General features: G+C 36.5%; 1 protein-coding gene across 10 annotated transcripts in view; it reads right to left on the bottom strand.

The window, feature by feature from the left end:
* plekha7a (pleckstrin homology domain containing, family A member 7a) overlaps nucleotides 1-14889 on the bottom strand; it is a 97936-nt gene that overhangs the window by 54218 nt on the left and 28829 nt on the right. For 9 of the 10 annotated variants that reach the window (XM_058752411.1, XM_058752413.1, XM_058752414.1 and 6 more), the window contains one exon: nucleotides 1773-1856. In XM_058752411.1, the coding sequence (XP_058608394.1) occupies nucleotides 1773-1856 (84 nt within the window). Of the gene's footprint in view, nucleotides 1-1772; nucleotides 1857-6959; nucleotides 7097-14889 lie in introns of those variants that run through there. The other variant, XM_058752421.1, reaches the window with a different exon arrangement.

Raw genomic sequence — 14889 nt, 5'->3', positions numbered from 1 at the left:
TTATTACTCTTTTATCATTATTCTTTTGTTTTTATTCAGCCATTATCAGCCTTTATACTGGCAATAAAATGTTTACCAAGCCACATCACTTCAATCCCAGTATACATTTTCCCAACTATTATCAAAAGTATTTCTAAATAAATACAACAAAACATTTCTTGCGACCTTACGTGAAGTATTATGACAAAATGCATTATGAAGAAGAATTGGACCTGTTCTGCAGCTGCATTAGAGCTAACATTAGCATCATGATACATAAGACAATTTATGAGATTAATAATACACTTTTACTCTATATATAGACTTAGAAGTAATAACTTCCTTTTACGATCATATGTGGAATTTGGTCGTTTACTGTTGTTAAAATATGCTATTTATAGCCTTTTATATCGCTGCACAAATTAGCATTTCAGATGTACACATTCACCTTATATAATCTATAGTGGCTGTTGTCATGTTTACGTCTGCTGTGTAAAAGCCATGTATGCTCTGCTGAAACTCACGTTGTTTGTGATGTTACAACTGCCTCTCCGTTCTTAAGTTGCCAGCGATACATTCCATGTATAATACACATTAGTAAAAGGATATTTTTAATTTTTATTTGTCTATATACACTTTGGGTGGCCGTGGTACATTACAAAAGTAGCCCAAAAAACCACAACCCACAGCTCTGTAATTTTTCCCGCGACTGTATTTTCAAAATAGCCCACTTGTGCCGCTACCCTGGCAACACTGTACCCTCATCACAAAATGATAGATAACCTTCCGTGCTGTGATGACAGGAAGAAGTTGGGGTCAAACCTTATCTAATGATTAATTTGCGTTAAAAAAATATTAACGCGTTAAAATTTAACGCGTTAACGTTGACACCCCTAGTATAATATCAAAATAGGAAATACTCCTAGTTAATTACCAGTGTTGGGGAAAGTAACTTTTAAAAGTAATGCATTACAATATTACATTACTCCCTAAAAAAGTAACTAATTGCATTACTTACTATAATTGCACTTATGTGTTACGTTACTTTTGCATTACTTTTTCTCATCTGTGCTGGGCTTGCTTTTTTGTTTTTAACATAAAAAGTTCTATTTTTGGCAAATGCCCTTTCCAAAAGTGAAATTAATAAAGCCTCCGTCTGTACAGTAGAGGATGCAGCGCAAACAAACCATTCAGCTGTGCTGCCAGTCAATAAATGGGAAAACAAAGTAACTGGCGTTACTTATTTATTTGGCGTAACTCCGAAATTTTCTTGTAAATTAATAAGTAATGCATGACTTTATTAGTTACTTAAAAAAGTAATCTGATTACGTAACGTGTTACTTGTAATGCATTACCCCCAACACTGTTAATTACTGATAAAAGTCCATTAACTAAATAAGCTAATTATGCAGCATATACTATTAGCTTTTAAATGAATTAATAGTTGGTAATGCTACTATTTAAACCCTCATCAGGTCAAATTTGACAAATGTACCCTGTGATTTATTATTTATACCCATTACAGGGTTACATTTAATCTTTAAACACAGTTTTGAGAGAAAATGCTGCTGGAATTATTTTGGTCCCATATGCAATTCACTAATGCTTAATAAAAGCCCTTACTGACACGGAGCATGAAACATATAGCCTAATGAAGGCATATAGCGTATGAAGTCTCATTATTTCATCTATGTTATTAGAAACCAAACTCAAGAACTAGGCTGCTAGTTGAGACAGAACATAAATATAACCAAACAAGAAATGACCTAGACATGTCAAAAAACAATACTTACTGGTCCTGAAGTCTGAAATCAGAATTCTCAGCAGAGATCTGGCCTGTCACTGGATGTATGAATGTAGTCGTCCTCTGGTTATGGCTACAGATCAGACAAAAACAAAGCACATTAGCATGGTAATTATTATGCTTCCCTGCAGCAAAAACGCATATCACCCTCTGAACATCAGCACAATCAACGCCTTAGATTTTCTCAGACATGTCCATCACAAAACAAATCACACACACACCAGTGATAATCACTGGTGTTTGCATCTTTAATCATGTTGTTTACACAGTAACCAGTGATTAATGAGAACACATATACAGTATATAACCTATTGTCAACTATAATAATACAAACAGTAAGAAAGTAACGTATAACTAGAAAAGATTTATACTCTAAGTGTAACATAGTCTGAGGTTTGACAACATGTCAGCATGACATGTATTTCCAATGTGCCTATTTTAGGAAATTGCATCAACATCAAGAGTGGTCTGTTACATTTGAGGGGGACATGACTGCACAGCAGAAATACGCCATGCACCATATAAACCGAGGCAATGTCTCTACTATGTATTAAAGTGTAATGCATTGTAATGTAAATGTATTAAACCATACATTGTGTCCACACCAGAGGCAAGTTGTGTGAAGCGACACATCAAAAACAAATAGAGCCCATAATAACCAGAGACTCTGTTTATACTGGATGACTTGTTTAGTCACCGACAGAAAAATGATGCCCTGTTTTATTTCTGACATACTTGATGCAGTTTGCGCTACTTCCGACAACAGGACAAATGGATTCAGAACATTAAGTGTAGATAGGCTCAATCTGCTGCCACGTGGCGTGGCACAACATGACAATGGTCGTACCCGGTGAAGACACTGTGGTACACACACACACACAAAAGTAGCATGCTGCGAACTCAAACTATATCGTAACTTCTCAACACACGTCTCAGAACAGTAACTGCTTCTATGGCAACTGCAATGACTTTAGAAGGTCATATGGGTGCACTAGTGCCCGTCCACTTTTTCTACAACTTTGGTTCCTTGGATATTAGCCTTTATCCTGATATTTTTCCTATTAATTTTCAAAAAAAGTCTCTCTTAAAGAGTTATAAGCAGTGAACCACACCAACCAGCTACGAGGTGAAGCAGAACACTAACTTTGCATCTTTACAAAAAATATATATATTTATAAACCAGATAAAAAGACAATGGTGCCAGACTACAGGTGTGTACTTAACGGCTTAAATGAGGTTGAGAACTACATTTCCATGAAACACTGTGAATGACAATCAAATTAAAAATGATGAAGAAATATAAAACTATTTTTGAAGATGTTGATTATATTAAATGTAACTCTTTATTGTAAGGACCAGTTCTCACTATTAACTAGCAGGCGTATTACTAACATATTGGATGTTTGTTTATTAGTACTTATAAAACACATATGTGACCCTGGACAACAAAACCAGTCTTAAGTCGCTGGGGTATAATTTGTAGCAATAGCCAAAAATACATTGTATGGGTCAAAATGATCTATTTTTCTTTTATGCCAAAAATCATTAGGATGTTAAGTAAAGATCATGTTCCGTAAAGATATTTTGTAAATTTCCTACTGTAAATATATCAAAATTTAATTTTTGATTAGTAATATGCATTGCTAAGATCTTCATTTGGACAACTTTAAAGGCAATTTTCTCAGTATTTTGTTTTTTTTTTGCACCCTCAGATTCCAGATATTCAAATAGTTGTATCTCGACCAAATATTGTCCGATCCTAACAAACCATACATCAATGGAAAGCTTATTTATTCAGCTTTCAGATTATGTATAAAACTCAAAAATTGACCCTTATGACTGGTTTTGTGGTCCAGGGTCACATATTAAAGGGATAGTTCACCCAAGAATGAAAATTTGATTTTTATCTGCTTACCTCCAGGGCATCCAAGATGTAGGTGACTTTGTTTCTTCAGAAGAACACAAACGAAGATTTTTAACTCAAACCGTTGCAGTCTGTCAGTCATATGTCAGTCAATGGTACTCATGGCTTTGAGACAAAAAAAAAACATACACAGACAAAACCAAATGAAACCATTGACACTCCTAATTGAGATTGTAGATAGAGTGTCAATGGTCCATTTGAGAGATAGTTGGCGGTAATGCACTTATAAGTCTGCGATCCGCCGTAAAGCAAGAAGAAGAAGACGCGTCATGCGCTGGCTGTTGTGTGAACGAGCTCAGTAGAGTTGGACTGTGCGGCGGATCAGAGGTAAAAAACGATATAAATTCTGTTCAGTTTCTTGCACAGAAAGATCGTTTCGTATCTTTAGATCTCAATGTATCGTCACGAGCCGCAGGGTTTAATTTGGTTTTGTCTGTGTATGTTTTTTTTCTCTCAAAGCCGTGAGTACCATTGACTGACATATGACTGACAGACTGCAACGGTTTGAGTTAAAAATCTTCGTTCGTGTTCTACTGAAGAAACAAAGTCACCTACATCTTGGATGCCCTTGGGGTAAACAGATAAACATCAAATTTTCATTTTTGGGTGAACTATCCCTTTAATATCCCTGGACCAACAAACCAGTCATAAGGGTGGTGCGTGACCATATTTTAGATCCCTTAATCCTACCCCATACCTAAATTTAATCTTACTAACTATTAATAAGTAGCAAATTAAGTGTTTATTAAGGCAAAAGTCATGGTTAATAAGAATCGAACCTTAAAATAAAATGTGACCATATTTAAATATAGAAAAATATAGTTTTTTAAAAAGACAAGAAAAAAGAACAGATGAAATATTGCATCTGGTGGCTTCAACAAAAGCATATACCATTTATTAATAACCTTGTTACACTAACCTTGTAGCTCTTTAAAGGTTTCAAAATCAATATGGAGAAAATTAATGGGATTTTTACTTCCAGAACCCAAATGTTTCTTGGTATATATACAGTCTTTGAGCGAACTAAAAATGATATACAGTAAGAGTAAGAAGGAGCACTGTTCTGTTGTAAAGAGCCAAGAAAAATTCAGTCTTGGATATTGTAATAGTATGTAACCATAGCACAGGAAGCTCACTGGTCTCTGAGAGATAAAGCATGTGGTGTCAGACATGACTCCACCACCATCAACTCCCACGCTACGTCCTGAAATTTTGGCAGACAAGCCATGCAGAAGAGCCATAGTAGGAGCTCTGAAATTATATATAATTAATAGCTCACAAAATTAATGAATAAATGAAATCAAATTTAAACCAAGACATGAAATGTAGTTTCCTGGCATTATAAAAATGGGTGTCGATTTATTCTTTCCCTCAAAATACAAGCAATTTTTTTTAAATGGATACAAACTGACCTCAAAGCCTTGAATGTAAAACACTCCCTATATGAACAGGAATGCTTTAAAGTCATGAGGCATGATTTCAACAGCAGAACACACTGGTGTGCATCTAGAGTGTAAACTTGTGAACTCGACACACTTTTACACTTCCACTGAGGCAGAGAGAGGTAAAGGTGAGGTCAGAGCACATTGTTTCCTTTCCAGTCGCTCCTATATATTTAAAGACCATAATTCACTGCATGGAGATGCCACACAGGTTGCAGCGTCTATATAAGCTTTACGGTTGTTTGTAATGGAGCTCTTTACAATTCTGGCTGACAGCCTGCGGTAAGTAAAGGATTTGTGTGCACAAGCATGGTGTGCATCCTTGACAGGTGCCCCCCGGATCGCTATAATCGCCACACCTGTTTAGACTCATGTGATCATGTGGAAATACTCACTATGTCTTGCTGCAAAGCCACATTAGAAGTTCCACCTTATCTTATACATTTAGGTAGGACTACGCCATTATGCAAAATGGTGTTTGCTGTGCATTTTCTTCCATGCTGATATTTGAATAAATAAATGTTTCCTAGGCTGGTTCATTATTGTGGTAGAATCTATTTCAGACAAAACATGCATCATAAATGGAAGCAGACAAAACTTCTTGTTTTAGCACGCGAGTCCTTGAGAATAAGCTGCAATGTGAATCAGACTTTTTGCAGCAAGTCAGTATTTCTCAGTCAGTCTGTTGATTTCCTTTGGTAACTTGTCTTGTCTTTTTTTTTTAAGACGTCACTGCCACACTTGATGTTACTTTTCAATTTGCGACAAGACTCTGTATCATGATGACTGGAAGTTGGATCAAGTGGTCATAACAGTCTTCCGCTGACGAGACCCTCAAGCAAACTTGGCACAACACAAGCTAAACTGCAAGTGAAAGATAAGAAGGTCTATAAATACAAATGCATTCATTTATCTGAGGATGCAAGGCTATATCCAGCTAAGTAGTGCACGTCAGATGACTGCGTAAATGTGAAACAAATTGTTAAAAGGCACCAATCTCTCAATTGAACAGACAACTCGCCCCAAAGTGAAGGATTTGTCTCTATATTGCTTGGCACAAGCCAGCTGGTATGTTTTACAGCTGCGAAATGAATTGCCTTGAACCATTATTTGTTAATTGGGCGTGTAAAGGTGGTGTCTATTTAAAAATGTTCAGATGGGCTGTGTTTAAACACTGGAAGCAGGTTGAAAAGCATTTTAAATGGCTCTCTCATTGGGACAAGGTCATTCCCATTCACATCACACAGAATGAGGGAGAGAGATGAAATTTACAGAAAGCTCAGATACAAATTTCATCTACTGACATTTAATGCAGGTCCCCTGATTACAATGAATCACCACATAATCAGTTAGAAATCCCACACACTGACCCAGGGTCAGCATGCAATTTATGCTATATAGTGCAGCCAAAAATGTTTCATATGACATCTATTTAATATAATGTTGTAGGCTGTGCAATGATTTATTGAGTAGTTACATTATTGCATTCGAAGAACATTATTAAGTTTCTGTCACATTAAAAGCTTTGTTAAACTTAAACTCACATTTCTCAGAAGCACATTAACAGTAAATCAGTTGAAATTAAAATTTAACTAAAGCAAGCCTGAACTTCACACCCTGCAAACCACCTTCAGAAAACATGTTAGTGCAGCTTGTTTACCAGTAAGCTAAAACCGTACTTAAGAGACCCCATTACTTCACTGAGAGCATTTTCACAACGGTGAACATGACCTGGTCTCCACTTACAATCAATAAGCGTCCCTCTGATGCTATATACAGTGTTGCAGAACAGCAGCAGGCTTTTGTTTACCTGTCTCTTCGCGGCTTAGGCTTCAGCGCTCTGTCTCTGTTGCCGGGGCTTTAGAGTGTCTAGCTGTCTCGTATGGTTGGGAGAGTAAAATGCCAGCGGTGTAGTGGTGTCTTGTGTCAGTGTCAAGGCACTGAGAGACGACCCCTGAAAAGAGCCGCTAGAGCTTGCAAAGACTGGGAGGTAATGACACTTCTGCATGTGTTATTGGTCAAACCTTCATGCTTGGAACATACACTTATAGCATTCAAAAGGTTGGGGTCTGTAAGATTTAGAAATGTTTTTGAAAAACTCACCAAGGTTGCATTTATTTGATTAAAAAAATACAGTAAAAACTGTAATACTGTGAAATATTATTGCAATTTAAAATAACACTTTTCTGTTTTAATATACATTAAAATGTAATTTATTTCTACGTAATTTATTTAATGGCAAAGCTGAATTTTCAGCAGCCAGTCTGCAGTGTCACATGATCCTTCTTATTACTATTATCAATGTAAACAGTTAATATTTTTGTGGAAACCATGATATATATATTTTTTTTTCAGAATTCTTTGATGAATAAATGTTCAAAAGAACAGCATTCATTTAAAACAGAAATTTTGGGGAAAATTATAAATGTCTTTACTCTCATTTCGGTCAATTTAATGCATCCTTGTTAAAATAAAAAGTATTAATTTAGTTAAAAAACATTAACACTTTAAAATAGGGACTAATTATCACTATTTACTAGTTGCTTATTAGCATGCATATGACTAGAATATTGACTATTTATTAGTAGTTACAAAGCACATATTAACGACTTTATACAACAATTTCTTCTCTTCCGTGTCAGTCTTCTCCGCACGTTCACGAGTGAAAGGTCTTATGGTTTGGAACGACATGAGGGTGAGTAATTAATGACAACATTTTATTTTTGGGAAAACTATCCCTTTAACAACTACCTTACTATTAATCAGCAATAATTAGGAGTTTATTGGGGCAAAAGTTGTAGTTAATAGTAAGGGCTGGGCCTTAAATTAAACTGTGACCAAAAAGACTTACTGACCTCAAACTTCTGAACAATAGTCTATGTGTTTATTAGAGTTTTCTACAGAATACAAAAATGCAAGAATTTCATACTAACTGAGCTTTAATGATAAGAATTTCTGTCAAGCAGAGAGTGCATAGTAGTTTAAAAAAATGATAAGATGAAACAGTTATAAACGTCAAATTTGTCAAATGTGTTTCTTGTTATTGTCTTTATTTCTGGGAATTTTGTTGAAATGTTGGTACTAGAAGAACACCCTTATATTTCAGTCCATTTATTCTAGACAGTCTAGTTCATCTGACAACTTAAATGCCTCTAACAACATAATGGCAAGCATTGCCACATAAAAAACACATGCATTTGCATGTTGAATGCTCAATGGCAATGTTTGCCAATGGTTTGCAGTGTTGTGATGGCTTGCTCTCAATGTTTTCCAAAAATGGGTTTCCTAAAGCACCCGACCACTGTATTCAAAACATGCCAAAACAGTGGTCAATGCAGCAGCAATTCATTCACATACACATAAATATACATATTGCAACATTTATATGCATGATTTTATGTATGAGGTCACTGGCTGTACTGCAACTATTGAATTTAATGCAGTTAGTACCAAAATGAATTCTCTCAATTTTACTTCAAAACCAGTCGAATTTCTATCAACCTGACAAAAAGTATAAAAAACACAAAGTCAACAAAAAAGTTTGCATACAGATGGACAGTAAATATTAACAAAAGCAGCTAAAAGTACCTGCAAATTGACTAGGGAGGTGTCAGATTTGTTTCATTGGTACATGAAAGACATTACTTTACATTGATTTGTAATAGAATGATGGTATGCAGCCAAACTTTGCCTCTTGAGACTTGCCTGCAGTGTAATAAGAATAGAGCATGGATTCTAATGAAAATGTAACTAAAAATATCTAGCTGCTGGAGCAGAATTAAAGTATGCCAAGTTATGCCATCTCTATCGTAATAGGAGCCGAGAGCTCCATCACTCCTATATAGTATGGGCTTTCACAGTATTTACCAGAAAAATGATTTGTACACATTTGTTTTTTATGGGAAATGTCTGTTAAGAAAAGTAACGTCAAGCTGTACCGTATCTTGTCTTTTTGTCTAAATTGTTCATCATAACCATAAACCATTCAGTGCCAGCTGTTGCATACCAACTGTTTTATCCCTCAAGAACAAATTCCCACCAATAGATTACTCATTAAACCTGTCATTGGAAAAGTAATTAAAATTTTGCTGTCAGCACTGTGTATGCAGTACCTGGCGAGTGGAAAGAGGCTCTATGAAATGGGATGCCACATTTAGTATTATAATTCTACAACTGTCTCAGACACAGACAGACTACAGACAGCAAGTCATGTATTTACTGAAATTGAGTTTCTACTCAGGGAAACGACACAGAAGAGCTACTTAAGAAGCATTGGTAAGGCAGGAGATTTGGTCTATGACCTTACGTCTGGTTGGACGATGTAGCTAAAAATGTCTTAATATTCAATATACACTATATGGACAAAAGAGTTAGCCGGCGTTCTGATCCAAAGAGAGGAATGTTGAATAAAGTCGTTATTCTTGTTTTCTTTGTGCACAAATTTGAGTGGTATTATTGGAAAGTGGAAGCGTTTAGGAACAGCAACAACACGGAAGACCAGGTAAAGTTACAGAGCGGAGTCACTGAGTGCTAAGGTGCATGGTGTGTAAAAGTCACCAACGCTCCAGCTGATTCCATAGCTTCCACTGGCATTAATACCAGCACAAAAACTGTGCTGCGGGAGCTTCATTGAATGGGTTTCCCTTGCCGAGCAGCTACAATGCCATGCGTCAGATGGAGTGGTGTAAAGCACTCCACCACTGGACTCTGGAGCAGTGGAAACACATTCTGTTAAGTGATGAATCACACTTCTCTGATTGGCAGTCTGATGGGCAAGTCTGGGCTTGGCGGATGGAATAATTTAAAAAGTAAAAATTATTGTTGCCCCCATGAAAAAGGCATGATCTAATTAGAACAGCTACTTGTTTACTACAAAATCAACTAGGGCTGTCACTAATGATTATTTTGGTAATCTAGTAATCGGCCGATTATTCTGACGATTAATCAAGTAATCTGATTTATTTTATTTTTTTTGTAGTAATAAAAATAGACCTAAGCGAACTGTCATTTCTGGACATCAAAACATGAAAACTCAGAGCGAGGGTTTAAACATTTATTGTGAAGTCGCAATGAACAATTAGCATATTTAGAAAGATAATAATGTATCCTGTGCTGGAGTAGTTTTATAAATTTACCTTATAAATCTGATATAATGGTGCACAATGTTCCTAGATCAACGTTATAAGCCCTGTTATATGTAGTTTGAGATGGTTTGTGCATGGAAATGATAACTGAATGTGTTGAGTAGCATTTACTGTGAACGGAGCCACTCTGAGCTGCACATAACCTACACACTAGTGCTGGGCGGTATACTGGTTCATACAGAATACCGGTGTTTATTTTTCTTATGATATGAATTTTTAAAATACCGCAATACCGGTGTTATTTAAATAACGTTCGGAACGCGACACACTGTTTGAGAGGGGTCTCTTTTCACTGTTGCATTGTGGCGAGGACACAGCTGTATGTGTTACTAAGCGTGTTCTGAAGCTGTAGAACTAGTAGAACGTGATGATGACACAGAAGAACTCATCCACAATATCCACCGCGCGCTGCCATCAGCTCCCGCATCTCACACACAGGAGCGTGACTTTAGCACTATATTTAGCAACTTTCAGACCCTTTTAGTGGCTTTTTTTCCATAGAATATACAAACTAACAAACCTAGCGAATTTTTTGGATAAACCTTAGCTATGGTTCAGTTGGAAGAAGTGGCCAGTGCTGCCTCGCGAGCGCGAGATCTGACACTTCCGGCGCAGTGTCGCGTCTCTCTGCGTCTGTTCTGTGCAGCGAGTGGCTGAGAAGCACCGCATTCATTTGGCCGTACCGCGACTGTTTGGAATTATAAATATGAGCATAGTTCGTCAGTTAATATTATGAACTTTTTTGTTTGTTTACTCAGAAGCAGGCAGTGCGCTGCATGAGACAAAAAAGTAATATAGCCAAAACCACCGCATAGCCGCTCTTTAGTGTAACGCTAGATGCATATGGATTTTATCAGATGATGTCGCGATTATAAATGATAGTGACTCCTGGTTAACCTGTATTAATGAGTCGTGTTTAGTCACTATTTAGTGTGGAATTTTTCTACAACATTTTCTCATCATGACAGTAAAATAGGGCATTCTAAGTCAATCTACTGCAGTTTTTCCTCTCTCAATCAGTAGAAAATGTGGTTAACACCCGGTCATGCATGAAAAAAATAAATACCGTCATATACCGTGAAACCGGTATAATTTTGAAAAATACCGTGATATACATTTTTGGTCATACCGCCCAGCACTACTACACACATATAAATGGAGTGCATATTAAACCTGCAGAGCATACATTTATTTAATTTAATGACAGTCTTTGTGAATTCACAATAGCACTATGCTTTATTATGATTTTAAATGGTTTTAATATTTTGTGCAGCCTTAGAAAACAGTCTAAAAATGCTTTTCATGGATTCTTGTCTGTGGAACGCGCCACTTCCGGCATTTTGCCGGTTAATCGACACAGGTAAAATGCAATCGAGGATTTTTTATAATAGAGTACTCAAATTTAATTGAGGAATTGTAACAGCCCTAAAATCACTCATCTAGTGACCACTTACTGTTTTTACTAAAACAACAAAAGTAACATTTAAAATCATTTAGTTAAATGTACCAATATAAACATGATTCAAAATTATACAAAAAGTGCAATCTTCCTACAAAAAGTTGAGGTTGTTTCAACAACAAAGCGTGTTCTTTAAAGAATAAAGAAACGCATATAGAAGAAATGGCAGGTCTATTGGTTTTCATTTTATCTCCAAGTCTTAATGCATAGATCCATTTTGACATGCAGTATATTTTTTTGTCCCATCCATTGATATGGTTATCACTGTCAATCATCGCATTTTTGGATTCAACCCCGCATATAATTATGTTTGCCAATCCAAAAACTTTGCAATGTAGTTAGTAGCATGAAAATTTGAACTTTTATTGAAATTGTTAATGGGCTATATAGAAAGAGAACCAAGAGCATTCCCTTTATAACCACTGAAGCTGTAAGTTCTGCGCTTTCTCAAAAACTTTACTTATAATTAAAGTTGCTGTCTACACTGCAAAATAAATCTCTTATTTACATTGTGTCAACACTTTGATTATAATGAAAGGGTTTGTGATTATGTAGAACTCAGAATCCATTCAATACTACTAGAAATGCAGGAGTTTCACTGACTGACTAACTTACACACCACTGATTGGTCATTGTGTTCAACAATCATATCTGTGATTGACTACAATGTTTAAAGGGGTCATATGACGTTGCTAAAAAGAACATTATTTTGTGTATTTGGTGTACTGCAATGTGTTTATGCGGTTTCAGGTTAAAAACACATTATTTTCCACATACTGTACATTACTGTTGCTCCTCTATGCTCCGCCTTTCTGAAACGTGCCGATTTTTACAAAGCTCATCGTTCTGAGAAGTGAAGCGTGCTCTGATTGGCCAGCTATCAAGTGCGTTGTGATTAGCCGAATACCTCAAGCGTGAGACGGAAATGTTACGCCCCTTACCGTATTGTGATGCCGTTTTGACACAAAAACAATAAAACCCATTACAAACGAGGCATTTGTTGCATCCAGTGGGGACATAATTAATGATTATAATGACTTATACTGTCTTTTTACGCGTCGCGTCGCATCGCGCCACGTAAACATTACCATGTCTGCATTTGTGATCGGAGAAACGACAAACAACAAGCACTACTCTACACAGCTCAAAACTCGTGTTTGAATAGTCAGTGGCAAATTCTGTAAATATGAAAACATACTTACAGGCTGAAAGTCAGAAGCGCCAGACTGTCCTTACAAAGTTGGAATTGCCCCACTTTATAGAAACAGTCTTTGTGCACAGCTGGCAGGCTACTCCCAGGTTCAGGAAATAGTACTCTGTAAAATGCGCTGCACACACTCTAATATTTGGGTTGCACTGTTCTGGAACAGTGTTGTAAATACAACTTAACCACTGATTTCTAGTTGTGTCCTCTTTTGGAAGCCCAAACAAAGTAGTTTCGCTTTCACAACGAAACACAGCGTCTCCAGGACTTGGCACTGGCGGCAGGAATAATACTACAGCGAGAGTAAAAGTCCCGCCCTCTTTCATTGCATAGACATTTGGGCGGCGTTTTGCAAATCTCCCCACACCGTGACGTAGGCATGCGGGGGCGTGTTTGAATGAGCCGTTTTAGGGGGGCGTGGTCGAGTCTTAACTTTTATAAAGAATATCTCTTTGGTTTTGAGACTTTAGTCTTTGCAACTTCAAGGATCTTATCTATGCACAAACAGCTTGTAACACTCCAAAGAGAAAGGAAAACTTGAAATCCCATCATATGACCCTTTTAACACTGCAAAGCACATTATCACAATATTCACGGTACTCTCTAATTTAATATCATGAGCATAATTAACATGCTAATATTCAATGTATCACCCAGCTCTAATTGCGTCCAGGCCTAGATTTACAGTCCCGCTTAAATGTGGCTACATTCAAAATTATGGCAGTCATTAGCGTGTGTTGGTGGCTATTCTAACACTTACTCAAATCACAAAATGTTTATCAGACAGTCAATTGCCCTAAAGACGACTTCAACCATCAGGCCGATGACCTCTCTGAGAGGTATGAAATGGAAAAGGTCTCCACCTGTCTTTGAAGACAGATAAAGAGCAATCTGTTCTAAAAAGATAAGATAAGATAAAAAAGATAAGTTCTGAAAAAGATAAGTCTTTGAAAACACATCATGAATATGATGACAATCTGAGTGGCTATATGGTACAAATTTATATCTTGACTGGTCAACCCAAGACACTTATCTCAGTTAATGTCTACTTTACATGCTCCCATTTGATACAGAGGCATCAACAAGCCACTGTCACGAAATGAGCTCATTCATGGATAAATATAGATGGCAATTTGACGTAGTCCATCATGCAGCTTGGAGATTTTTGGCAGCATGCAATGAGACTTTGAAGGCTGCTTATCTTCGAAATCGATTGCGACAGTCAGAGAGGCAGTACGCAGGAGAGAGAAAAATGCAAGAGGGATCAAAAAGAAGATCAATCAGGCAGGATAAACACCACTGGAATAAGAAGTCACTTTCACATGCTGTTACTTATGACCTTCTGCTTTAATACTGTGGTCTCATTTAACAACTAGGTATAAGATTAGCTTCTTATAAGCCAAAATGAAAGCCAATAAATATATATTAGTGTTACAATACTAGAATTTATATTAATACAATACCATGAAAAATACTAATATGCAATACTATACAAACAAATATTTTGTAATAGGTATATTAATTATTTTATTTCACAGTAACAATTTCGTGCAAGAGTTAATCCCTCAAGGTTTCATTTCGGCAGGGAGGGGGCCAAAATAAAACACACACACACACACACACACAACAGGTACTAGTGTATCAATTATTTTCACACAAAAAAACTTTCGATATACATAGAAAAATCTATATTCATGACGGTACTAATTGATATGTATCATCTTAAACTTGAAGCCAACATAGTTTGAATCAGGTTAGTGAAATCCTGGTCTCCTTTGATCAAAAGCAAATGAAACAAGCAGATCTTTAAAAGTCCTCCCACTTATATCCACAAAGGTAGAAAAAGGATTCTTTCAATTAGTTTTTCTTTGTAGGATTCCAGCACATGATATTGAATAGACAGTAAAATAAGGCTCCCGTGGATGAAACAAGG

Source organism: Onychostoma macrolepis, chromosome 18, assembly GCF_012432095.1.
Source record: "Onychostoma macrolepis isolate SWU-2019 chromosome 18, ASM1243209v1, whole genome shotgun sequence".
Lineage (NCBI taxonomy): Eukaryota > Metazoa > Chordata > Actinopteri > Cypriniformes > Cyprinidae > Onychostoma > Onychostoma macrolepis.
The sequence above is the reverse complement of the archived record's forward strand: the minus strand, read 5'-3'. Positions and strand labels throughout refer to the sequence as shown.